Raw genomic sequence first — 27,755 nt, 5'->3', positions numbered from 1 at the left:
CAACTAGGTAACATCATCAGTGCTAGAAGGGAGGAGGAAGAGAAGGAAGGAAGGAAGGAAGGAAGGAAGGAAGGAAGGAAGGAAGGAAGGAAAGTGGGGTCCTTGGTGTTCTCTGAGCTGGGCGGTTTTCTTGCAGACATTTCGTGACTCAACTAGGGAACATCATCAGTGCTAGAAGGGAGGAGGAGGAGGAAGAGGGAGGGAGGGAGGGAGGGAGGGAGGAAGGGAGGAAGGAAGGAAGGACTGTGGGGTCCTTGGTGTTCTCTGAGCTGGGTGCTTTTCTTGCAGACGTTTCATGACCCAACTAGGGAACATCATCAGTGCTAGAAGGGAGGAGGAAGAGAAGGAAGGAAGGAAGGAAGGAAGGAAGGAAGGAAGGAAGGAAGGAAGGAAGGACTGTGGGGTCCTTGGTGTTCTCTGAGCTGGGTGCTTTTCTTGCAGACGTTTCATGACCCAACTAGGGAACATCATCAGTGCTAGAAGGGAGGAGGAAGAGAAGGAAGGAAGGAAGGAAGGAAGGAAGGAAGGAAGGAAGGAAGGAAGGAAGGAAGGAAAGTGGGGTCCTTGGTGTTCTCTGAGCTGGGCGGTTTTCTTGCAGACATTTCGTGACTCAACTAGGGAACATCATCAGTGCTAGAAGGGAGGAGGAGGAGGAGAAGGAGGAAAAGTCACAAATGGTGATCAAATAACCCTCCAGGATGATACATCATAAATACAGATAGTCCTCAATTTACAATCATTTGAAATCATGACGGATCCACTCCCCAAAAAGGTACTTAACTTACAATCAGTTCCAAAGTTCCAACCGCCGCCCACCGTCCCACATTCACAACAAAGCCCCATTGTGGTCGTTAAACCGAGGACTACCTGGACGTGCCACTTGCCAAGCCTCCGAATTTTGATCACGTGACCGGGGGATGCTGCAACCATTGCAAATGCCAGAACCAACCACAAATCGCTTCTGTTAACTCTAAGCAGTCACTAAATGGCTAGTTACAAGTTGAGGATTATCTGCATTCTTTTTTTCCTCAACTCTCAGTTTACACCCCAGCGGAAAATCGGAAAAATTGCCTGCTTTTTTTTTCCCCCACCCAGCCATTTCTTCACTTTCACTTCCTCCGATTTTAGGCAAATTTGCTCATTTTCCAGATTTGCCTCGATTCAGGAAGTCCCATCTGGGGCAACAGAAAGCAAAGGGTTTTTCCCCTCCATTTTATTACAAAATTGCCCGTTAGAAAACGTGGTGTTACAAGAAGGTGAAAAAGAGAGAAGAGAGAAAGAGGGAAAGAAATTCATCCTGGAGTCCCAGGGATAGGCAACCTTGGCTCTTTTATGACTCGTGGACTTCAACTCCCAGAATTCCTGAGCCAGCATGAGGGAACTGTGGCCCCTTCATGACTTCTGGACTTCAACTCCCAGAATTCCTGAGCCAGCATGGCTCAGCTTGGAAACCTCTCCCTTTCCCCTCAGCATGGCTGGCTCAGGAATTCTGGGAGTTGAAGTCCAGGAGTCATGAAGAGGCCAAAGTTTCCCCCATGCTGGCTGAGGAATTCTGGGAGTTGAAGTCCACAAGTCATGAAGGGGCCAAAGTTTCCCCCATGCTGACTTTGGAATTCTGGGAGTTGAAGTCCACAAGTCATGAAGGGGCCAAGGTTGTCTACCCCTGTAACCTGGACTGACCCCAATTTCACCCCCATTTCTCTCTGCAACCCACCTGCCAATTTTGACTGACAGATGGCAAAAGCAATGCTACATTCAAATTCCTTGCGCAAACTAATGCTTAGAGGAAGTTTCACTATTGCTAAAAAACATGCCACTGGGCACGCTTGAAATGTAATGAATGAGAAAGCGAGTGAGTGAATTGGTTTTTATAGGTTTAGGTTTTCCAGGAAGTGACAACAGAGAATCAGAAAAGGTGTGACTTCAACATAAACACCCAGCTGAATTTCAGAATCCTTTCCCCTCTTCAGCTGTTTTCTGCAGCCAAATTTACTTTTTTTCCTGATGGGAACTTTAACCCCCAAACTGTTCAAGCAGAGATTTATCTGCAATGTTGCGTTATTGCTGTAGCTGTTTCACAAGTGTTCCAGCAAGGTCTGCTATTTTGGCCCCTCACCATCAAAACCCTTGGCCACCTAAAAGTTGTTTTCTCTCTCTCTCTTTTTAAAGGAATTTTAGTAAGTTTCAAGAAAAGATAAAATGCAAAGGGCAGAGGAGTTAAAAGGTGATGGAGGGAAGGAAGGAAGGAAGGAAGGAAGGAAGGAAGGAAGGAAGGAAGGAAGAAAGAAAGAAAGAAAGAAAGAAAGAAAGAAAGAAAGAAAGAAAGAAAGAAAGAAAGAAAGAAAGAAAGAAAGAAAGAAAGAAAGAAAGAAAGAAAGGTGACAAGGAAGGAAGGAAGGAAGGAAGGAAGATAGAAAGAAAGAAAGAAGACAAGAAAGGAAGGAAGGAAGGAAGGAAGGAAGGAAGGAAGGAAGGAAGGAAGGAAGGAAGGAAGGAAGGAAGAAAGAAAGAAAGATGACAAGGAAGGAAGGAAGGAAGGAAGGAAGGAAGGAAGGAAGGAAGAAAGAAAGAAAGAAAGAAAGAAAGAAAGAAAGAAAGAAAGAAAGAAAGAAAGAAAGAAAGAAAGGTGACAAGGAAGGAAGGAAGGAAGAAAGATAGAAAGAAAGAAAGAAGACAAGAAAGGAAGGAAGGAAGGAAGGAAGGAAGGAAGAAAGAAAGAAAGAAAGAAAGAAAGAAAGAAAGAAAGAAAGAAAGGTGACAAGGAAGGAAGGAAGGAAGGAAGGAAGATAGATAGAAAGAAAGAAGTCAAGAAAGGAAGGAAGGAAGGAAGGAAGGAAGGAAGGAAGGAAGGAAGGAAGAAAGAAAGATGACAAGGAAGGAAGGAAGGAAGGAAGGAAGGAAGGAAGGAAGGAAGGAAGAAAGAAAGAAAGAAAGAAAGAAAGAAAGAAAGAAAGGTGACAAGGAAGGAAGGAAGGAAGAAAGATAGAAAGAAAGAAAGAAGACAAGAAAGGAAGGAAGAAAGAAAGGAAGAAAGAAAGAAAGAAAGAAAGAAAGAAAGAAAGAAAGAAAGAAAGAAAGAAAGAAAGAAGACAAGAAAGGAAGGAAGGAAAAGAAAGAAAGAAAGAAAGAAAGAAAGAAAGAAAGAAAGGAAGGAAGGAAGGAAGGAAGGAAGGAAGGAAGAAAGAAAGGAAAAGGAAAAGAAAGACTTTATTTAGCACAGTTACAAATATATAATAAACTAACCTCTTACTTTAAATTAAAACAAAAACATCCTTAAAGCAATATACAAACTAAACAAGCCAAAAATCCTTTCAAACCATATAACAAGATAACCACTTATTCTACGTTTAAGAATAAATCTTAAGCACACACAACATCCATTCTCACCTGCAGCATGTGTGGAAACTAAACCAAAATTTCAAAAGGGCAAAGGACCATCCAACCCATACCAATCGGGTTTCAGGCCCGGGTACAGCACTGGTCGCACTGGTAAATGATCTCTGGAGAGCTCGGGACAGAGGTTGTTCCTCTGTCCTAGTCCTACTAGATCTCTCAGCGGCTTTCGATACCATCGACCATGGTATCCTACTGCGGCGTCTCAGGGGATTGGGAGTGGGAGGCACAGTTCTTCAGTGGTTCTCCTCCTATCTCCTGGGACGCTCGCAGTCGGTGTTGGCAGGGGGGCAGAGGTCGACCGCGAGGTCTCTCGTTTGTGGAGTTCCTCAGGGGTCGGTCCTCTCGCCTCTCCTGTTCAACATCTATATGAAACCACTGGGTGAGATCATTCGTGGTTTTGGAGTTGGGTATCATCAGTATGCCGATGATACCCAGCTTTTTCTTTCGACCCCAAACCACCCCAGTGATGCCCTCGATGTGATGTCCCGTTGCCTGGAGGCGGTCTGGGTCTGGATGGGGAGGAACAGACTTCAACTCAACCCCGACAAGACTGAGTGGCTTTGCATACCTTCATCCCGGGTCTATTCGGATATTCCATCTCTTTCTATGGGGGGTGAGCTATTACCCCCTGTAGATAAGGCTCGCAACTTGGGAGTCCTCCTAGATTCACAGCTTTCTTTGGAAGACCACATAATAGCTGTGACTAGGGGAGCCTTTGCCCAGGTTCGCCTGGTGCGCCAATTGCGGCCCTATCTAGACCGGGATGCCCTGCGTACGGTCACTCGTGACCTCTCGTTTAGACTACTGCAACGCTCTCTACATGGGGCTGCCCTTGAGGACCACTCGGAGGCTCCAACTGGTACAGAATGCAGCCGCGAGAGTTGTGTTGGGAGTCTCCCGATACTCCCATGTTACACCTCTGCTCCGTGAGCTGCATTGGCTCCCAGTTGTCTTCCGAGTGAGATTCAAGGTTCTGGTAATGGTGTTCAAGGCCCTACATGGCATGGGTCCAGAGTACCTTAGGGATCACCTGCTGCCGGCATCAAGTTCCCTCCGCCCTGTGTGTTCCCATAGAGGCGGCCTCCTAAGGGTGCCGCCATTCGGAGAATGCCGTCTGGTGGCTCCCAGGGGGAGGGCCTTCTCTGTGGGCGCGCCTGACCTATGGAACCGTTTACCGGTTGAGCTCCGGATGGCTCCCGACCTTCACTCCTTCCGACATGACCTAAAAACCTATCTGTTTGAGCAATCCAGTCTGGTCTGACGGGTTTTGTTTTTAATTATTGTTTTAATGTAATTTACCTTCTGCATTTGGGCATTAGGGTTTAATTTGTTTTCAATTTCTGTATTTGTGCATTTTGATATTTATGTCACTGTTCACCGCCCTGAGTCCTTGGGGAGAAGGGCGGTATACAAATCAAATAAATAAATAAATAAACTTGGAAACGGTTTGCGCCCCCCCCCCCAACCAACACAGCTACAATTCAGATCGGAACGACCGTTGCTAAGCAAGACTTTGTTCAGGGAGCTGTGCCTGATTTTAGGCGCTTGTTTGGTTAAGGAAATCACTGCAGTCCTTAAGTGAATCTCTCTCCTTCCATTGTGAACTTGGCTTGTCGGAAACCAGCTTTAAAAAAATCACAAGTGGTCATTCCCATGAGCCTGGGATCCTGCAACCGTTTTAAAGACCTGCCGGCTGTTGCAGTCATAACTGCGAGGACTGGCAATAAGTCTCTTTCTTTCAGTGCTATTGTAACATTGAACGGCATTCACTAAACGAAATGGCTGTGACTGTCTCTACCTCCTTCTAATCCGCTGAGCAGCTCCCTACGGATGCTTGGCCTTCTAGCTCCCATCATCCTCAGCCACCCTAAAGAAGGAAATCATGGGAGATTTTTACAAAATTTTCGCCAAGCCATTCCAGACCACAATTCCTCAGAAAACCAGGAGGAGATCTCTCTTTGTGTGGAAGGGGAGGGGGTCTCCCTATTCTCCAAAGCCCCCAAAGGCAGGACAGGAATGGATGGGAACCAATCAAGGAGAGAAGCAACCTGGAATTATGGAGAAACTTCCTGACTGTGAGAACAATTAAACCAGTGGAACTCCTTGCCTCTAGAAGTTGTGGGTGCCCCAACACTGGAGGTTTTCAAGAAGAGACTGGGCAGTCATTTGTCTGGAAGGGTGTAGGGTCTCCTGCTTGAGCAAGGGGTCAGACTAGAAGACCTCCAAGGTCCCTTTCAACACTGTGATTCTCTTTTATCTGGGCCCAGTGACCTCTCCCTCTGCAGGGAAAGAGAGGAGGGGGCTCTTCACCCAGAGCCTGGGCTGCCTTCCAAATTGCAAGCTTTGATTTCACATGGGGGGGGGAACGCTCTGTTTGCACCGACACCTTCCTGACAATCAGTTCTGGTCATCTGGAGGGCCGTTGGAACCACAGGAGGGCAAAGGCGGGCTAAGCCACGTGACGGAGCCTGGATTTGCTCCGGGTCAGGATGACCGTAGAGCAAGTCCTGGGCCACGCCTCTGCAGAAACCAGCTCTTTCCAACATTTGTACATTTTATTGTGTGTGTTTTTAATCTCGACCAGGAGTAAGCAACCTTGGCTCTTTTATGACTCATGGACTTCAACTCCCAGAATTCCTGAGCCAGCATGGGGGAACTTTGGCCCCTTCATGACTCATGGACTTCAACTCCCAGAATTCCTGAGCCAACATGAGGGAAATTTGGCCCCTTCATGACTCGCGGACTTCAACTCCCAAAATTCCTCAGCCAGCATGGCTCAGCTTGGAAACCTCTCCCTTCCCCCTCAGCATGGCTGGCTCAGGAATTCTGGGAGTTGAAGTCCACCAGTCATGAAGGGGCCAAAGTTCCCCCATGCTGGCTCAGGAATTCTGGGAGTTGAAGTCCACGAGTCATGAAGGGGCCGTTTCCCCCTGCTGGCTTAGGAATTCTGGGAGGTGAAGTCCACAAGTCCTAAAAGAGCCAAGGTTGCCTACCCCGGTCTAGATGAAATGTTTAGACAGTTAGTCCTTGATTTAGAACCACAGCTGAGCTCCATATTTCCCTTGTTAAGCAACACGGTTGTTAAGTGAGTTTTGCCCCATTTTACGAGCTTTCTTGACATGGTTGTTAAGTGAATCACTGCAGCGGTTAAATTAGTCACACAGCTGTTGACCAGGAGAAATTTCCCGACAGCGAGAACAATTGAACCAGTGGAACTCCTGGCCTCTAGAAGTTGTGGTTGCTCCATCGCTGCAGGTTTTTAAGAAGAGACAGGACAAGTGTTTGTCTAGATTAGAATGATGTAGGCAGAGTCTCCTGCTTGAGCAGGGGGTTGGACTAGAAGACCTCCAAGGTCCCTTCCAACACTGTTATTGTAATAGAGCCGGCTGGGAAAATCGCAAATGACAATCCCATGGGGGTGTAACGATAGTAAATAAATGCTGTCCCCCAAAATCTGAATTTAGATCCCATGCCCGTAAGGGATGCTGCGATGGCCTGTAAATGCATGGGAGCATCTGTAAGTCTCTTTTTTCACTGCCGCTGTAACTTTGAACCGTCGCCAAAAAGAATACTCGTAAGTCAAGGACTACCTGCCTAGGAACCGGGATTGGTAAACCTTCAGAATGTTATGCCCGAATCAGAGAACAGGAGACAACCGAAGTAGATGGAACGGAATCTATTTCCCAGTCCCTTTCGTTTATTTACTTAAAACTTTTATCTGGCTGCTTATTGTATAACCTGCTCTGGGCGGCTCCCAATCCAGAGTTTATACGGCATATAAAACCACAGTAAAACTAAACACATTAAAATGTTTAAAAGCAACAAAGACTTGGCCCCGAGTCAACTTTCTAAGCTACACTTAAAAGTGAAGGTGCGGCGAGATGGGGAGGGGTGGTAATAAATTTTGTAAATAAAATTTATTAATTTTGTTTTTCAAATGTGTATTTATTTAAATACACTTCTCCCAACACTTGGCGGGGGGGGGGAAGGACCCAGGTCTTCAAGGTCTGACTGAAAGCTAAAAGGAGAGAGATCTGCAGACGGATAGGATAGGATAGGATAGGATAGGATAGGATAGGATAGGATAGGATAGGATAGGATAGGATAGGATAGGATAGGATAGGATAGGATAGGATAGAAATACAGAACTGTGAATAGAATAGAATAGAATAGAATAGAATAGAATAGAATAGAATAGAATAGAATAGAATAGAATAGAATAGAATAGAATAGAATAGAATAGCATAGCATAGAATAGAATAGAATAGAATAGGCGTAGAGTAGAGTAGAGTAGAGTAGAGTAGAGTAGAGTAGAGTAGAGTAGAACAGAACAGAATAGAATAGGAATAGAACAGAATATAGAATAGAATAAAAATAGGAATAGAATAGAGTAGAATAGAATAGAATAGAAATACAGAACAGAATATAAAATAGAATAAAAATAGGAAGAGAAGAGAAGAGAATATCTTGATTGTCCCTGTGTAACTCATAATGAAATTAAGTGCTGTCCACAGTGCACACTACACACAAGTAAAAACCACAAATAAGAACATACATTATATACACACATCCTTCCCAATCTATTGCCCACGCAGGGGTGTCAAACTGCCGCCCCCCCAGGCCAGACGTGTCATCTGGAAGCCACGCCCACCCCATCGCCGGCAATGGAAAAACCGTCCCGAGACGTTGCGTGACGTTGCGAGTGTGCCCACCCTTGAGGAAATGAGACAGGCACTCCTCGACTTACAACAGTTTGTTGCGTGACTATTCAAAGTTACAACGGCGCTGAAAAAAAGCGACTTAGGGCCCTTTTTCACCTTTACGACTTCCGGAGCGTCGCCACGCTCGTGCAATCAGAATTCAGGGGCTTACGTCTCACTTCACAATGGAAATTTGGGCTCCATTGTGGTCGTAAGCTGAGGATTTGAGAAAACCTCAACTGGCAAGAATGTTTTGAATCTGGCGGGGAAAACAAATTTAAATAAGAATTTTGTAAACAGGATCTAGGACAAGGCAGCCGAGATGACCAGTTAGAGAAGAAGCTTTATATCGATTGTGGTTATTACTCGCAGAAATATTAGAAAAATGTCTACATTTAATTGTCATTTATCCAAATAACAAGAACTGTACTAATTCAAGGCTGGCAAAAGAGAATATTATCGGAAGAAGAGGAAATCAAGCAAAGCTACCGGGGGGACTATAGAATTATAGAAACTAATTATTGATTGCTTTTTAAACATAAACCCAGACTACACACTGTTTGCCAAATATTAAGGTGATTATGTTAAAAAAAAAATCAAGAAAACATATTCAAAACCAAAATAAAATGAAAAAGAAGATTGCCTTTTTTCCTGGCTGGCTCTTTTTGATTGCTCGTTCGTCGAATCCTGGATTTGCAACCGCGGCTTTTAGCAATACGAAAGAAAACCTTTGTGATATTTCCGGGTTTGGGCGAGTTCAAAAGGGCCACAGGGCCACATCGTCACAGCCGGGGCAGGACCCTGAATCCCCCACCCACTTTCTGTTTCGCTCACTTTTTCCGCACTTGTTAGAAAGGTCGCAAAAGGTCACAGATCACACAACCCCAGGCGCTTTAAAAAACAAACCTCCTGAAAAAGGCTGGATTTTTAACCCGCCTCTTTGCCAGATGAATCGCTTTTGTTTTTAACTCGCAAGCATTCATTTAATGACCATTTGAAGTTACAACAACACGCTCAAACTCCTCCCAGCGCACGCCGAAATGTAACACAGGCAGTCCTCGATTTACGACAACGGAGTCCAATCGTCGCCAAGTCAGAAATTTGCTAAGTGAGTTTCGCCCCATTTTACGACCTTCCTTGCCGCGGTGGTTAGGTAAGCCGTTAACCAGTTGTTAAGCTAGTGATTCGGTCGTTAAGTGAATCTGGCTTGCCCCCATTGGCTTTGCTTGTGGGAAGGTGGCCAAAGGGGATCGCTGGGATGTTGTAACCGTCATAAGTGTGAATCGGTTGCCAAGTGTCTGAATGTAAATCAGATGTGACCGTGCGGGTTGCTGGCATGGTCGTTAAGTGTGAAAAATAAGTCCTAGGTCACTTTTTTCCATGCCTTGGTAACTCCAGTCACTAAATGAAATGTTTGTAAGTTAAGGACTATCTAATTCATTTAGTGACCATTTGAAGTGACAATAGCAGTGAAAAAAATGAATTATGGCTGTTCTTCACATCCTTGCAGCATCCCTACGGGATTGAAATGTGGACATTTGGCAACGGACTCACATTTACGACGGTCGCAGGCTCCCGGGGTGTGTGTGTGTATGTGTGTGTCACATGATCCTCTTTGGCGACCTTCCGACAAGCAAAGTCAACGGGGAAGCTGGTTTCGCTTAACGACGCTGTCACTAACTTAACAACTGCAGCGACTCACTTAACAACGGTGGCAAGAAAGGTCGTAAAGCAGGGCGGAACTTGCCTAGCAAAGGAAATTTGCAGTCGTAAATCAAGGACAACTGGTAGACGCGGCTTCTTTTTCCCCACCGATCTGAATGAAATTATTTTGAAGCGTCCAGAAAGCCTGGCAAAACAGCCCCCTCCGGTCCTGACCTGACCCCCCCCTCCCAGAAATGACCACTGACCACCTCTGGACAAATCCTTCTGGACGGAGACCCCCCCCCCAGGGACCCGTCCTCCCGTCTGAAGGATACACGGAGGGGTGTTTTGTTTTTACACACCCTCAAATGTGGACAAAAGCCGCACAAAAGCCGCCATTTCGGTTTCCTTCCTGGTGGGGGGGGTAAGGGGGGGGCATTTCAGCAAAGTTGGAGGAAGCCATTTGAGGAAGAGGCCGGCGGGAATCGGCAGAAAGTTTCTTTGTTAATCCTTTCCTCCTTCCCTCCTTTCCTTTCCTTTCCTTTCTCCTCCCTTCATCTTCCTTTCCTTTCTCCTTCTTTCATCTTCCCTTTTTCTCTTTCCCTTCCCTTTTTCCTCCTCCTCTTCCCTTCATTTACCTCCTTTCCTTCTCCCTCCTTCCCTCCTTCCCTCCCTCCCTCCCTCCCTTTTTTCCTTCCTTCCGTTGGCTTTTCATTCACCTCCTTCCCTGTCTTCCTCCCCTCTTTCCTTCCTTCCTTCGCTCCCTTCCCCTCCTTTCCTCGTTCCTCCTCTCCCTCTCCCTCTCCTCTCCCCATCCCCTCCCTTCCCTCCAGCCGCCATTCCCAGAGGACCCCGGAAACTTCTCCAAAGCTTTCCAGCTGGGGGGAGGGGGGAGGAGACACGAACCCAGAGCCAGCAAAGTTGGGCACAGCCCAGAAGAAGCGCTGGGTCTCGACCCAAGGAGCCCACCGCCCTCCCTCCCTCCCTGCCTCCATCCCTCCCTCCGCTGCTTTCCCCATCCCCCTTTCTTTCCCCAGCAGCTGCTTCCGCAAACTTCCACCCAGATCCAGACTTTCCTGCAGTTACCTGGGCAAAATGTGGGCAAGCCCAGCAGAGACTTTCGCAAGGCTGGCAGGAAAACGCGCCCCCCCCCCTCGTGCGACCGGCGGCCCCCCTCGGCGCTGGCTGGTGGGCGCCCTGCAGGCCAGAAGCACAAAGCCCCAGCATCTGGGGGAGAGAGGGGGGGCGAAACCAGGGCTGGGGGAGGAAGGAGCATGCGCAGGGCCCTGGCTTTCAGGGGGGGGGCATTTCCTGGCACCAGAGGCTTCCTGCCAAGAACTTGGCTGAACTTTGAAAAGGGGGAAGAAGAGAAGCAGGGAGGGGGGGGAGGGAAGCACAATGCTGAAGAGGCAGCTTCTCTTCTCTCCTCTCCCCCCCCCCCACAAAAAAAAGGCTTGGTTTAATTTGAGCGGTGGGGGGGGCCTTTTTTTGCAAAGCCCCCAAAGGGAGGAAGCAGCCGGCAGGCGCAGCAGGAAAAGGCGTGGGAGAATCGCGGCCATTCAGACCCGCGTCCATCATCACCAGGATGTGAAAAAGATGCTGAGAGTCTGGCAGAGAAGAGCAACACAAGGGGACCAGGGGACTGGAGGCTAAAACATAGGAAGGACGTTTGCTGGAATTGGGGATGTCTCGTTTAACGACGAGAAGGACGAGGGGTGACAGGATAACAGTCTTCCAGTCTCTCAGGGGCTGCCCCAAAGAAGAGGCAGTCAAGCCACTCTCCAAAGCGCCTGAAGGCAGGACAAGAAGCCACGGATGGAAACTCATCAAGGGGAGAAGCAACTTAGAACTAAGGAGAAACTTCCTGACAGTGAGGACAATTAACCAGTGGAACTACCTGCCTCCAGAAGCTGTGAAGGCTCCAATACTGGAAGTCTTTAAGAAGAGGCTAGACAGCCATTTGTCTGAAATGGTACAGGGTTTCCTGCCTGAGCAGAGGACTAGATGACCTCCAAGGTCCCTTCCAACATCATCATCATCATCATCATCGTCATCATCATCATTATTATTATTATTATTATATTGAGGGTTTAGGGACGCGGTGGCTCAGTGGGTTAGGACGCTGAGCTTGTCGATCGGAAGGTCGGCAGTTTGGCGGGTCGAATCCCGAGTGCCGCGTAGCAGAGTGAGCGCCTGTTACTCGTCCCAGCTTCTGCCCACCTAGCAGTTCGAAAGCACGTAAAAATGCAAGTAGAAAAATAGGGACCACTCCGGTGGGAAGGTAACAGCGTTCCGTGCGCCTTTGGCGTCTAGTCATGCCGGCCACATGACCACGGAGATGTCCTCGGACAAGCGCTGGCTCTTCGGCTATGAAACGGAGATGAGCACCGGCCCCTAGAGTCGGAAACGACTAGCACACATGTGCGGGGGAACCTTTACCTTTACCTTTTATTGAGGGTTTGAAGGCAGAATCCCTCTCAAGTACGGCTGGACCCCAAAAAGACAAAATGCATCTCGAGAAGGGAGGAAAAAAACCAACACAGGCAGTCCTCGACTTACGACAGTTCCTTTAGTTGAATGTTCAAAGTTACAACAGCCCTGGAAAAAATTGACTTATGGCCACTCTTCACACTTACGTCCCCAGGCTCGCACGATCGAAATTCAGACACTTGGCCAATCGACTCGCATTTATGATGGTTGCCGTGTCCCGGGGTCGCGTGACCCCCTTTTTGCGACCTTCTGACAAGCCAAGTCGGTGGGGGAAGCCAGATTCATTTAACGACTGCATTAGTACTGTGGTGAGAAAATTTGTAAAAGGGGGCAAAACTCGACTTAATAAATGTCTCGCTTAGCGACAGAAATTGCAGGCTCAGTGGTCATCGTTGAGGATTACCTGCGCTGGTCGGTCTGGAAGCACAGCCATTTGCTTAGTGACTGAAGTTACAATAGCACTGAAAAAGTGATTTAAGACCAGTCCTCAGACTTACAACCATTGTAGCATCCCCATGGTTACATAATCAAAATTTGGATGCTTGGCAGCTGTCATGTATTTATGACAGTTGCAGCATCCCCAAGTCACATGATCGTCATTCACAAACTTAACTTAAGTATTTGCCGGCTGGATTCACTTAACAACCAAGTGATTCGCTTAACAACCGTAGCAAAAACAGTCATAAAATCAGGTATAGGTGGCCCTCAACGTACAGCCATTCATTTAGCGACTGTTCAAAGTTACAATAGCACTGAAAAAAAGTGACTTATAACTGGTCCTCACACTTACAACCGTCACAACATCCTCACGGTCGCGTGATCAAAATTCAAGCCCTTGCCGGCTGATACGTACTTATGACAGTCACAGCTTCCTGGGGTCACGTGACCAGGTGCGACTTTTCCGGTTGGCCTCCTCAGGCAAGCAAAGTCAAGAAGGGGGGAACCGGATTCACTTAAAAACCATGTGATTCGCTTAACGACCGCGGCAAAAAAAGGTTGAAAGTCAGGCACAAACTGTGGCTTACTGGTGGAAAACCAGTGGAATGTGGTTTCTTTAACTACTTTGGTTAAGCACGCCAGGATTTAGTGCAGCGTGTGAGCTGGACAAAATGCAGCAGAGGAAAATATAGATGTATAGGTATACAGGATTATAAGTATAGGTTCCCCTGCTTGAGCGGGGGGTTGAACTAGATGACCTCCAAGGTCCCTTCCAACTTATTATTATTATCCTGCATTAGCGAAGGGTTGGACTAGAAGACCTCCAAGGTTCCTTCCAGCTTCTATTCTATTCTATTCTATTCTATTCTATTCTATTCTATTCTATTCTATTCTATTCTATTCTATTCTATTCCATATCTGTTCTGTTCTATATTTCTATTCTATTCTATTCTATTCTATTCTATTCTATTCTATTCTATTCTATTCTATTCTATTCTATTTGTTATTTCTATTCTATTCTATTCTATTCTATTCTATTCTATTCTATTCTATTCTATTCTATTCTATTCTATTCATTTTCTGTTCTGTTCTGAATCCCGTGTAAGTGTGTCTGTGTGTGTTACTGGGTGCAGTTCTCCTCCCCCTGCACTCTCCCTGCCAGAAGCTGAGAGGTGCCTCTGCCAGCTCTGAATTTGTGCAGACACAACAATGGTTGCTGTTTCACACCAGTGTTTATCTTTGTGGTTTTTCTCTCCCACCTCTACCGTTCCCAGGTCTGAAAGATAAGAAAATAAAAGTAAAGTAAAATTTAAAAAAAGGAGGGTACAGAATACAGAGCAGAATAACAGAACACCAGAGTTGGAAGGGACCTTGGAGGTCATCTAGTCCAACCCTCTTTGAGCGAAGTAAAATAAAAAGCAAAATAAAATGCAGACAATCCTGGACGAGAGCCCAACATTTCTGTCGCTAAGAAAAACAGTTGTTACGTGAGTTTTGCCCCATTTTGCAACCTTTCTTGCCACCGTTGTTAGATGAATCCCTGCAGTTGTTGAGTGGTTAAGCGAGTCACTCACGGTTGTTAACTGAATCTGGCTTCCCCCCACTGACTTTGCTTGCAAGGTTGCAAAAGGGACCACGTGACCTGGGGACGCTGCGACCGTCATAAATACGAGTCAGTTGCCCAGCGTCCAAATTTTGATCACCTGACCCTGGGGATGCTGCAGCGGTTGTAAGTGTGAAAAATGGTCATAAGTCACTTCTTTCAGCGCTGTTGTAACTTAGAAATGTTGTAAGGTTGACAAAGGGTAAAACTGTTTTAATTCCACAATACAGAGGTAACATTCAGAAGCGGCTAAAAAAGGCACCACCTTAATTCATGGAGACTCCGGACAATCCGATTTGCCAATTTCTGTTACGATAGCCAATTTGAATAAAAATAGCTTTGGATAAAATGTGATTAAAACTGCCCACCCGTGCAGTTGATCTTTTGGTGGGACTCACACTAACCTATATGCGGGCCAAGAAGCAACAGTGAGAACTGGACACGGAACCACTGATTGGTTCAAAATCGGGAAAGGAGTCCGGCAAGGCTGTATACTGTCGCCCTGCCTATTTAACTTATATGCAGAGCACATCATGAGAAAGGCAGGGCTAGATGAATCAAAAGTTGGAATTAAGATTGCTGGAAGAAATATCAACAACCTAAGATATGCAGATGATACCACTCTAATGGCAGAAAGTGAAGAGGAACTGAAGAGTCTCTTGTTGCGAGTGAAGAAGGAGAGTGCAAAACTTGGGTTGAAACTAAACATTAAGAAAACCAAGATCATGGCATCCGGCCCTCTCAATTCCTGGCAAATAGATGGGGAAGAAATGGAGGTAGTGACAGATTTTATTTTCCTGGGCTCCAAGATCACTGCAGATGGAGACTGTAGCCAAGAAATTAAAAGACGCTTGCTCCTGGGGAGGAAAGCCATGGCAAATCTAGACAGCACACTAAAAAGCAGAGACATCACCCTGCCAACAAAAGTGTGTATAGTCAAGGCTATGGTCTTCCCAGTTGCAATGTATGGCTGTGAAAGTTGGACCATAAGAAAGGCTGAGCGCCAAAGAATTGAAGCCTTTGAACTCTGGTGCTGGAGAAGACTCCTGCGAGTCCCTTGGACTGCAAGGCGATCAAACCGGTCAGTCCTAGAGGAGATCAACCCTGACTGCTCTTTAGAAGGCCAGATCCTGAAGCTAAAACTCAAATACTTTGGCCACCTAATGAGACGGAAGGACTCACTGGAGAAGAGCCTAATGCTGGGAAAGATGGGGGGCAATAGAAGAAGGGGACAACAGAGAAGGAGGTGGCTGGATGGAGTCACTGAAGCAGGAGGCATGAGCTTAAATGGACTCCAGAAGATGGTAGAGGACAGGAAGGCCTGGAGGAACATTGTCCATGGGGTTGTGATGGGTCGGACACGACTTCGCAGCTAACAACAACAACAACACTAATTTGGTGGCACCCATCAGGGTTGACCCATCACCCCCAGCCTGATACGATCAATCAGTGATCAGAATAGAGCTGGAAGGGACCTTGGAGGTCTTCTAGTCCAACCCTCTGCTCAAGCAAGAAACCACAGACCGTTTCAGACGAATGGTTGTCCAATCTTTTCTTAAAGACCTACAGCGATGGAGCACCTACAGCCCCTAATGGCAAGCTGTTCCACTGGTTAATTATTCTCATTGTTAGGAAGTTTCTCCTTAGTTCTAGGTTGCTTCTCTCCTTGGTTAGTTTCCATCCATTGTTTCTTGTCCTGCCTTCTGGTGGTTTGGAGAATAGCTTGACCACCCAACTCTTCTTTGCGGCAGCTCCTCAAATACTGGAAGACTGCTATCATGTCACCCCTTGTCCTTCTTTTCATTAAACTAAAAGCTAACAGTTCCCCCGCACATGCGTGCTAGTCGTTTCCGACTCTAGGGGCCGGTGCTCATCTCCGTTTCAAAGCCGAAGAGCCAGCGCTTGTCCGAGGACGTCTCCGTGGTCATGTGGCCGGCATGACTAGACGCCAAAGGCGCACGGAACGCTGTTACCTTCCCACCGTAGCGGTCCCTATTTTTCTACTTGCATTTTTACGTGCTTTCGAACTGCTAGGTTGGCAGAAGCTGGGACGAGTAACAGGCGCTCACTCTGTTACGCGGCACTCGGGATTCGACCCGCCAAACTGCCGACCTTCTGATCGACAAGCTCAGCATCCTAACCCACTGAGCCACCGCGTGCCATATTTCATTAAACTAGACATCCCCAATTCCTTCAACCGTTCTCCATATGTTTTAGCCTACAGGCCCCTCTCGACTTGCTGAATTCCCATTCCCACACACTCTGCACTTGCTAGAAAGTTGCATCCTTTACTTTTCTCTTACATCTGTATGATAATCTCAGTAGATTCGTGGCAAAACATGGGTGGAAAACCCAAGTTAAGTTCCTTTTAATTCCCACTTGGAACAGACTCATGAACACAGGCCTGGTTTTTGATGTCATGTTAAAATGGGCCAGCAGGTGGCAGTACCTGCCTGATTCTACCTGAAGCTAAGCAGGGATGGGGCCGGTTAGCACTTGGATGGGAGACACAAGGAATTCCAAATTACGGGGAATCCTTGATTTACAATCATTCATTACTGACCACCCAAAGTTGCAACAGCACTAAGTGACTTATAGCCGATCCTCACACGGCCGTTGCAGCATTCCCACGGCCACACGATCAAAATTTGGACGTTTGGCAACTGGCACGTATTTACCACGCTGGCAGCACCCCGGGGTCAGGGGATTCCCATCTGCAACCTTCCCTGCCAGCTTCCGACAAGCAAAATCAATGGGGGATGCCAGATTTGTTTAATAACTGCCTGGTTCATTTAACAACCACAGTGATTCACTTAACAACCAAAGCAAAAAGCTCGTAAAAGCAGGGGTGACTTACTGAATCTTGCTTCTGGTTCCTGTTGTGGTCGTAAGTTGAGGACCGTGCAGGGGGAGCTGGGAAAAGAGCGCAGAATAACCCTGCATACCATACGCTAAAATCGCCTGCATTTATTCCACCGTGAGACTCAGCTTTGTTGATATCCCTAGAATCTAGAATCAGAGTGTTGAAAGGGACCTTGGAGGTCTTCTAGTCCCACCTCCAATGGTGGAGACCCTAGACCAGGGGTAGGCAACCTCGGCTCTTTTATGACTCATGGACTTCAACTATGCTGACTGAGGAATTCTGGGAGTTGAAGTCCATGAGTCATAAAAGAGCCGAGGTTGCCTACCCCTGCCCTAGACCATTTCAGACAAACGGCTGTCTAATCTCTTCTTAAAAACCTCCAGTGATGGAGCGCCCACAATTTCTGGTGGCAAGGAGTTCCACTGGTTAACTGTCAGGAAATTCCTCCTTAGTTCCAAGTTGCTTCTCTCCTAGTTTAATTTCCATCCGTTGCTTCTTGTCCTGCCTTCAGGGGCTTTGGAGAATAGGTGAGACCCCCTCCTCTTCCTTGTGGCAGCCCCTCAATTATTACAAGGCTGCTAACATGGAACTCCTAGTCCTTCTGTTCATTAAACCAGAGGTGCCTAATTCCTGCAACCGGCCTTTGTATGTTATGGCCTCCAGCCCCCTGATCATCTTTCTTGCTCTTCTCTGCACTCTTTCAACCTAGAACTAAGGAGAAATTTCCTGACAGTAAGAAAAAATAACCATCTTGTCACCTGTGGGTGCTCCATCCGTGGAGATTTCCAAGAAGAGATTAGACAATACTGGACTGAGATGGCATAGGTCTCCTGCCTTGGACTAGATCAGGGGTCACCAACCTTTTGGGATTGGTGGCCCGGTGGGAGAGGGAGGGCCAGGCACCTTACACGCACATGCACAAATGTGGATGTGGCCACATGTGCGTGCATACAGGCCGCGAGCACGCACACCACGCAAACAGGGCTACAAGCATGCGGCGACGGTGGCACCTATGTGAGGCTTGGTGGCGCCGCCACTGCTAGGCCCAAAGCGATGCTACCACAAGTGCGAGGCTCGTGCTGCAGCCCGCGACGATGCCACCCCGGCGTGAGTTTTGCACCGCTGCTCTGATGCAAGGTTCATGCCACTGCCTCAGTGTGAGGATCGCGCCGCAGCCCGCAGCGATCCCGCTCCAGAGCGAGGCTCGTGCCTACACGAGGATCATGCTGGGGTCCACTGGCCACTTGCGGCGCTGCCGCAGCCCACACAAGGTTCGTGGCAATGCTGCCGCCTGCGTGTGATGCACTGCCGCCCACCTGCCGCTCGCAGTGTTGCTGCCCCCCACGCAAGGTTCGTGGCAACACCGCCACCTGCGCGATACTAGCAGCACTGCCACCACCCACACAACACTCATGGCAACGGTGGCACGAGGGGCTCATGTGCACATGTGCGTGCCCTGCCCAGCTACTCACGTGGTCCGGTGGCCAAGAGGACACAGTCCGGTAGTGGGCTGCGGCCCCTAGGTTGGGAACCTCTGGACGAGATGACCTCTGAAGTCCTCCCAGCCCTAGGATTCGATGTACATATTTGAGACCTGGGTCAGGGTTTATGGCCTGTCGTTTCCGATTCTCTCCCTGTCTTCCCTGGTCTGTACGGACCTTCCCTTTTTATGCACGCCGAACCTGGTTAGGCCGAGGGCTTCCAGAGAAGAAGAGCAGCCAGGAAACCAACGGTTCTCCTTTGTGCCGTTCGAAGGAAGCCACGGGAGGGGCGCCCACTGTTTCTGCTCTGCAGGGCCCTTTCCAGGGAAAAGGGAACCACTTCCCGCGCCTATTTTTCTCAGCTCGAATGGTGCACAATGCCGGTAGTCCTCAACGTACGACCACCATTGGGCCCAACATTTATGTTGCTGAGCGAGACATTTGTTAAGGGAGTTTTGCCCCATTTTATGACCTTTCTTGCCCCAGTTGGTAAGTGAATCACTGCAGTTATTAAGTTACTTTTTTTTTAACAGTGTTTTTCAACCCGTCGTACGTGTACCCCCTGCCAGGTGCCAACGTATCCCCAGTGGTATGCGTACCACTGGTTGAAAAGCTCTGCTCTAGGCCAGGGGTGGGCAACCTGGGCTCTTTTATGACTGGTGGACTTCAACTCCCAGAATTCCTGAACCAGCCACGCTGAGGGGAAAGAGATTTCCAAGCTGAGCCATGCTGGCTCAGGAATTCTGGGAGTCGAAGTCCACGAGTCATGAAGGGGCCAAAGTTCCCCCATGCTGGCTCAGGAATTCTGGGAGTTGAAGTCCACCAGTCATGAAGGGGCCATAGTTCCCCCATGCTGGCTCAGGAATTCTGGGAGTTGAAGTCCACGAGTCATGAAGGGGCCACAGTTCCCCCATGCTGGCTCAGGAATTCTGGGAGTTGAAGTCCACCAGTCATGAAGGGGCCACAGTTCCCCCCTGCTGGCTTAGGAATTCTGGGAGTTGAAGTCCACGAGTCATGAAGGGGCCACAGTTCCCCCATGCTGGCTCAGGAATTCTGAGAGTTGAAGTCCACGAGTCATGAAGGGGCCAAAGTTCCCCCATGCTGGCTGAGGAATTCTGGGAGTTGAAGTCCACGAGTCATGAAGGGGCCACAGTTCCCCCATGCTGGCTCAGGAATTCTGGGAGTTGAAGTCCACGAGTCATAAAGGGGCCAAAGTTCCCCCATGCTGGCTGAGGAATTCTGGGAGTTGAAGTCCACGAGTCATGAAGGGGCCACAGTTCCCCCATGCTGGCTCAGGAATTCTGGGAGTTGAAGTCCACGAGTCATGAAGGGGCCAAAGTTCCCCCATGCTGGCTGAGGAATTCTGGGAGTTGAAGTCCACGAGTCATAAAGGGGCCAAAGTTCCCCCATGCTGGCTGAGGAATTCTGGGAGTTGAAGTCCACGAGTCATGAAGGGGCCACAGTTCCCCCATGCTGGCTGAGGAATTCTGGGAGTTGAAGTCCACGAGTCATAAAGGGGCCAAAGTTCCCCCATGCTGGCTGAGGAATTCTGGGAGTTGAAGTCCACGAGTCATGAAGGGGCCACAGTTCCCCCATGCTGGCTGAGGAATTCTGGGAGTTGAAGTCCACGAGTCATAAAGGGGCCAAAGTTCCCCCATGCTGGCTGAGGAATTCTGGGAGTTGAAGTCCACGAGTCATGAAGGGGCCACAGTTCCCCCATGCTGGCTGAGGAATTCTGGGAGTTGAAGTCCACGAGTCATAAAAGAGCCAAGGTTGCCTAGCCCTGCTCTAGGCCATTCCAGACAAATGTACACATTAAGGAAGACAGAAGCCTTAACACTGAAGTTCACAGAAAACCCCCACTATGTACATTTTGATTCTCACCACCCACTGGAGCACAAAAATGGGAGTTGCCAGAATCCTACGCCTCCGAGCACAAGGTCTGCCTACCAGCAAAAATGGGAAAGAAAAAGAAATAAAATACACGTAGGAAGCCCTCAAAATGTGTGGCTATCCAGTGTCGGCTTTCATCAAAAAAAACCAAAGACCCAACTGGAGCTCCTCCATAAGAGGCAAAGTAGAAAACGATAAACGGAGCAACGGAGTCGTTCCGTATGTTGCAGGAATATCGGCAAAGCTCCGGAGGACCTTCAGCCAACACAAGATACGTGCAGGCTTCAAACCCAGGAACGCACTAAGGCAGAAGCTTCTCCACCCCAAGGACGAAACCCCCAGACCCAAACTGAGCAACCGTGGCGTACGCAGTACAAGGCAGGACTAAAGCCCCTTCTGGGCACCCGGGGTTCTGCCTTCCACGACCGGCCCCTTTTCTCCTCGCAAGGGCTGGCCATCTTCTGCTTCACCCTGTCATTGCAACATGAGGCAGGACTTTCCTTCCAGAGAACAAGAAACTTGCTTCTGCAAATACTTCTGGCCGAGAAAAAAGTGGGCTGGCAAAGCTGGTTGCTATGATGGTTTGGGGTGGATCTAAGGTCAGACGAAGGAGGGTTAGGGAGAGGGAAGAACTGGTTAACAGGCCTAGACTAGATGGCAAGTAGCCGCGTCTTTTACTGCAGGGGTCCTCAAACCTGGGCCCCTTTTAAGACTTGTGGACTTCAACTCCCAGAATTCCTCAGCCAGCAAAGCTGGGAGTTGAAGTCCACAAGTCTTAAAGGGGCCCAGGTTCGAGGACCCCTGTTTTACTGGAAGACGGTCACGGAAGGTTTGGGAAAATAGTGGCAGAGACGTTGACTGGAGATTCCTCCTAGGTTATTGCCCTGCAGGTGATCCTCGACTTATGACCACAACCGAGCTCGACATTTCCATCGCTAAGCAAGGCAGTTGTTCAGTGAGTCACACCTCGTTTGGCGACCTTTCTTGCCACAGTTGTTAAGTGAATCACTGCGGTTAAGTTAGTGTCACAGTTGTTAAGTGAATCGGCCTTCCCCGTGGACTTGGCTCGTCAGAAGGAAGGTTGCGAGAGGGGAGGATGCGACACCGGGACGCTGCATTGGTCGTAAACGTGAGTCGGTTGCCGAGCATCCGTATTTTAACCACGGGGATGCTGCTAGCTTAACGGCTGCCGCGATCCGCTGAACAACTGCGGCAAGAAAGGTCGGAAAATGGGACAAAATTCTCTTGCCTCTCTTAGCGACAAAAATTCTGGGGCCGTTGAGGGCCACCTGCGCTGTGCCTAACACACTATTTTACACCGTCCCCAAAATAACCCAGGTGCCCCCTTCCTTTTTTCTCACCTTCCGACAGCCAGCAAAGGCAATTTAAACCGGGCTCTTGTTGCTGGGAGACGTGTGCAAGTGTCTCTCCTTGCACACGTACAACACACACTTACACACTCGTGCAGACAGGTGTGGGCTTACCTTGGCATGGCTCTCTGTGAGGCCGCCCGGGGAGGCAGCGTGGGTGGGCGCAGGGGGACGGGCGGTGCCGCCGGGAGGGAGGGCCTGCTCTCCAGCTGGTGGCGTTTGACGGGCAGGGGGGGCAGGGGGGGCAGGCCCCCCTCCTCCAGAAAGCGGGGGCTGAGTCTCTCGCAAGCCGGCTGCTGAGAAGGGCAAGCTGGATCCGAGAAAACCTCCACAGGGAATTCTGGGAAAGAAGCGGAGAACTTGACCGGAGGCTGGAAACTTGTCCTCGGAGGGATTGGGGGAGGGATAAGGGGGAGCCCGACGGGGGCTTCTGACCCCCGTTCGGGGGGCGACTCCTTGCCCCTCGGTCCCGCCAAGTCACGCCTGGCCTCTGGCCCCGGCAGAGGGGCAGCTGTCCGGAAGATGTGGCGTTTCTTGGGCACGGGCCTCCGCGGTGGCAGCTGGGGACGTCCGGAGCTGGACGGCGACTCCGCGAAGAACTTGCTCAACCCGGAGAGGATCCGTTTGCGATGGCCGGGCAGCAGGACGCCGAGGCGGGTGAGGCTCTCGTCGGTCAGGTGCTGGCAGTCCTGGAGGCATCTCAGCTGGTTCTGCTCAAAGGTCTCGATGTACTGGTCCAGGCGGAGTTTTTGGAGCCACTCGGCCAGGGCGAGCGAAGGCCCGTCTGCCATGGCTCTCGGGAGGGGGGGCGTTCAAAGGCTTCCTGGTGAGCGGGTCAGTTCATGCCTCTCTGGCCTTCCGCTTCTCAGGATCCGTGAGGACAGCAACACCTGTGGGAGGAAGGAAGGACAGTCGGCCCGTCAGCGCCCCAGCCTCGGGCAAAATCACGAGAAAAGCAAAGGCTGCAAGAGAAGAGGATATTTGTAGCTCAGGGTTGAAATGAGGGTCCTTGGCTCTCTCTGAGCTGGGTGGCTTTCTTGTGGACGTTTCACGACCCAGCTAGGGAACATCGTCAGTGCTAGAAGGGAGGGGTGTGAGAGGAGGAGGAGGAGGAGGAGGAGGAGGAGGAGGAGGAGGAGGAGGAGAACTGTGGGGTCCTTGGTGCTCTCTGAGCTGGGTGGCTTTCTTGCGGACGTTTCACGACCCAGCTAGGGAACATTGTCAGTGCTAGAAGGGAGGATGGTTTGTTGAGAGGAAGAGGAGGAGGAGGAGGAGGAGGAGGAGGAGGAGGAGGAGGAAGAGGAGGAGGAGGAGGAGGAGGAGGACTGTGGAGTCCTTGGTACTTGTTTTCTTGCAGACGTTTCATGACCCAACTAACTAACGTCATCAGACCTACTGGGTTGCGCTGTCAGTTTTGGTGGAAGTGACCCTAGATTAGGATGCTGTTTTTGCTGTTAGCTTCTTTGCCTGAGTTGGTAGTTGCTCGACTGGGTAACTCTGGCTGGGGAAGCCACTGTATATAAACCGAGATCAAACCCCACTAGCCCCGATGACGTGACTTAGTCGGGTCCCGAAACATCTGCAAGAAAACTGTGGAGCTCAGAGAGCATCCGGGACCCCAGAGCCCTTTAGATTTAGCTGAAGCCAAATCTCAAGCGGTGGCATTCCATTCCTAGAGAAGAACAAGAGACAGGTGCCAGAAGAACAGGAGCAGCAGGTCCAATGGTTACGGCTGAAAGGAGACTCCCTCTACAAGAGGGGTCCTCAAACGTGGCCCCTTTAAGACTTGTGGACTTCAACTCCCAGAATTCCTCAGCCAGCCAGAATCCTGGGAGTTGGAGTCCACCAGTCTTAAAGGGTTGAAACTTAACCTTAAGAAAACCAGGATCATGGCATCCGGCCCTCTCAATTCCTGGCAAATAGATGGGGAAGAAATGGAGGTAGTGACAGATTTTATTTTCCTGGGCTCCAAGATCACTGCAGATGGGGACCGCAGCCAAGAAATTAAGACGCTTGCTCCTGGGGAGGAAAGCCATGGCAGATCTAGACAGCACACTAAAAAGCAGAGACATCACCCTGTCAACAAAAGTGCGTATAGTCAAGGCTATGGTCTTCCCAGTTGCAATGTATGGCTGTGAAAGTTGGACCATAAGAAAGGCTGAGCGCCAAAGAATTGAAGCCTTTGAACTCTGGTGCTGGAGAAGACTCCTGCGAGTCCCTTGGACTGCAAGGCGATCAAACCGGTCAGTCCTAGAGGAGATCAATCCTGACTGCTCTTTAGAAGGCCAGATCCTGAAGCTAAAACTCAAATCCTTTGGCCACCTAATGAGAAGGAAGGACTCACTGGAGAAGAGCCTCATGCTGGGAAACATTGAGGGCAAGAGAAGAAGGGGACGACAGAGAATGAGGTGGCTGGATGGAGTTACTGAAGCAGGAGGCGTGAGCTTCAATGGACTCCAGAAGATGGTGGAGGACAGGAAGGCCTGGAGGAACGTTGTCCATAGGGTCGCGATGAGTCGGACACGACTTCGCAGCTAACAACAACAAAGTCTTAAAGGGGCCACGTTTGAGGACCCCTGCTCTACAAGACCATATTCTACCTGTGAGATGCCACCACACCTGATGGCTGTGGATTGCCCAGTCCAGCAATTTCCTTTCCCCCATAACGTCTTGATCACGGGACTGTTTAACTTTAGAGGACCACCTGAACCTCAGCATTGAAGTCAATGGGTTTGGTTTCATTTGAGAGGGGGCCGCCACCACGAAGGCCCTACTCTCTCAACCTTAGGGTTGAGCTGAATTTGTTCTCCTTGGGCAACGGGATCCGCTGTGCTCAATAGGGCCAACGGGGGTGGGGGTCTCACCAGTCTTCTGTTCCCCCATTATCCATGTAGCTGTGGGTGCTGAAGCTAATTATTTATTTTTGGAAAAGGTATACAGCCGCCTACTCACTCCCGCCGACTCTAGGCAGCTTACAGAAAATAAAAACACGACGTATTATTCCGTTTTCAATTCATCGGGTTTTTCATCGGGGGGGGGGAGAAAAAAAGGGGGATGGAAGGTTAGGAGGAAGAAACGGTGACGATGAGGCTGTTTATATTCCAAGGGGGTCCCATTTTTAGACCAGCCCAAGGGTCAGAGAGCGATTGTGACTTGAGTGGGGGGGGGGATCAGTCTGGAATCTTTACTCAAAATCTGAATTCTAACATTATTTTAATTTTTGTATCTAGGGTTTTATATGTTCAGGGCACCTCCAAACGTGGCCACTTTAAGCCTGGCGGACTTCAACTCCCAGAATTCCCCAGCTGCCCCCCCCCCGCCTCATTTGGGGGTTTTGCAAGAGGCCCTGGCCAGTTTTTACTGATCTATCATGACGCGAGCTGGGAGGTCACCAACCACGTTGTAAAGAAGAGAGGCTAGGGTTGTTCATTTTTAATAAACGAAGGTCACAAATGGGGATCCCCCGACGGCTGAACCCTGCAACTAGGGGAAAAAGATGCCGCTGGCCGAGCGCCTGAATTTCCTGAATTTCCATCAGGAGACGGCAAGGGAGGGGCTAAGTAGCTTGTGGCTATGTAGGGGTGCTAGGCTGATGCCTCTTTTAACTCTGCCCCAGGCTCTGCTGCGCCTTCTCTTTCTCCCTCTCCTACACCCGCCTGCCTTCCTTCCTTCCTTCCTTTCCTTCCCTTTCTCCTTCTCTCTTTCTCCCTTCCTCCCTCCCTTCCTTTCCGCCCTCCCTCCCTCTCCCTCCCTTCCTCCAGCCCTCCTTCCCTCTCCCTCTCTTCCTTTCTCTCTCCCTCCCTTCTTCCTACCTACCTGCCTTCCTCCCTCTCTCCCTTCCTCCCTCCCTCCTTCCTTCCTTTCCGCCCTCCCTCCCTCTCCCTCCCTTTATCCCTTCTTCCCTCTTCCCCCTCCCTCCCTCTCCCTTTCTTTCTTCCCTCCTTCCTTCCTTTCTACTCTCCCTCCCTCTTCCTTCCCTCCCCTCTCCTCCTTCCTCCCCCTCCTTCCTTCCTTCCCTCTCTCTCTCTCTCTTCCCCCCCCCACAGACTTTTAAACTTAGCTCTTCTTTCGAACCCAGTCCCCAGAATGCCAAAAATGTCGAAATGCAGGAGGCCGAACCGGTCTTTCTACAAGTCGAAAGAAAGGGCTGAGTCCGTCCGGCAGACGAAGGCGGAGGAGCAGCAGCTTTGAGCAAGGACCCAGCCTGGGAAAGATCTCCTGGTTGCCCCCACACCCTTTCCTGCCCCCCTGCGTTGACGCCCCTCCAAAGGGACACGTCTGACGGGGAAAAGGAAGACCCCTAGGACGCACGGCCGCTTTTCACACTAACGACCCTCGCAGCCTCCCCACAATCAAAATTCCGACCCTTGGCAGCTGACTCATACTTACGACGGCCGCAGCGTCCCTGCAGGTCACGGGATCCCCTTTGGGCGACCGTCCGATGAGCGAAGCCAGATTCGCTTCACAGCCGTGTGACTAATTGAACAACTGCAGCGATTCCAACAAGCAACTGGGGCGAGGGAGGTCGTAGAGCGAGGCAACGCTCACTTAACAACCGTCTCGCTTAACGACAGAAATGGGAGGCTCAAATGGGGTCGTAAGTGGAGGATTACCAAATAGAAAAAAAACATTGACACAGGGGTCTCCAAAGTTGGCAACGTGGCTGGCTGGGGCATTCTGGGAGTTGAAGTCCACCAGGCTTAAAGTTGCCAACTTTGGAGATTCCCTGAACATATAAAACAGTGTATTAAAACATTAAAATGTTAAGAGTTCAGATTTTGAGTATTGATTCCAGACTGATTCCCCCCCCCTCAAGTCACAATCTCTCTCCGACCTTCGGGCTGGTCTAAAAATGGGGGGAAAAAACCCCTCTTGGAATATAAACACCTTGATAATCAACGTTCACACGTTTCTTCCTCCTAACCTTTAATCCCCCCCCTTTTTTTCCTGGTGAGTCTCAAAGCCCAACCCAGCAGCCCCCTGCCCCATTTCGGGCTTTTGCAAGAGACTTTGCTGAGGTTTTTCTCCCAAAGTCATTTCCTGTGGCTATAAAAAGCAAGCAACATCCCCCCCCATTGCTCCTTCTCCCACCCAGTCACACTTCTCTGAGTCACCAACGCTTGTTTGCACGCTTGTACACACCCCAACACAATCCCAACACTTGGTTTGCTAGTAGCCCCCACCTCTCCGCCGCAACGGAGCCCACGTTGCTAAGCGAGACCTTTAAGTGAGTTTTGCTCCATTTTACGACCTTGCTTGTCACCGTTCTTAAGTGAATCATGCAGTCGTTAAGTTAGGAACACGGTTGTTAAGGGAATCCGGCTTCCCCCATTGGCTTGGTTTGTCAGAAGGTCGCAAAAGGGGATCGCGTGACCCCGGGACGCTGCGACCGTCTTAAATATGAGTCGGTTGCCAAGCGTCTGAATTTGGAACCTGCAAAACTTCCTGACAGTTAGAACAACTAACCAGTGGAACTACCTGCCTCCAGAAGCGGTGAATGCTCCAACACTGGAAGTTTTTAAGAAGAGACTGGCCAGCCATTTGTCTGAAATAGTATAGGGTTTCCTGCCTGAGCAGGGGCTTGGACTAGATGACCTCCAAGGTCCCTTCCAACTTTATTATTATTACTATTATTATAAATTATTATTATTATAAATTATACTATTATTATTATTATAAATAAATAAATAAATAAATTATTACTATTACTCAGTGCTTTTTTTGTAAAAGAAAAAGGTGCCAGAACTCACACATGTCATACAACCCTCCTTGCCTACCCTACAAGGTTCCATCCAAAAAAGGTGCTGGAACTCCGTTCTGAGCGTTCTATGACAAAAAAAAGCCCTATTTCTACTACTATTACTACTACTACTACTA

General features: G+C 49.3%; 1 protein-coding gene across 6 annotated transcripts in view; it reads right to left on the bottom strand.

Moving 5' to 3' along the window:
* Positions 1–27,755, bottom strand: part of ARAP1 (ArfGAP with RhoGAP domain, ankyrin repeat and PH domain 1) — a 126,181-nt gene that overhangs the window by 68,222 nt on the left and 30,204 nt on the right. For 4 of the 6 annotated variants that reach the window (XM_081327793.1, XM_081327797.1, XM_081327798.1 and 1 more), the window contains exons 1-2: positions 26,268–26,331; positions 21,993–22,768 (exon numbers count right to left, since the gene is read on the bottom strand). In XM_081327793.1, the coding sequence (XP_081183919.1) occupies positions 21,993–22,669 (677 nt within the window). In that variant the 5' untranslated portion in view covers positions 22,670–22,768; positions 26,268–26,331. Of the gene's footprint in view, positions 1–21,992; positions 22,827–26,267; positions 26,332–27,755 lie in introns of those variants that run through there. The other 2 variants (XM_081327794.1, XM_081327795.1) reach the window with 2 other exon arrangements.

Source organism: Vipera berus, assembly GCF_964194415.1.
Source record: "Vipera berus genome assembly, chromosome: 4".
Lineage (NCBI taxonomy): Eukaryota > Metazoa > Chordata > Lepidosauria > Squamata > Viperidae > Vipera > Vipera berus.
This window is presented reverse-complemented; position numbering and strand designations above follow the sequence as displayed.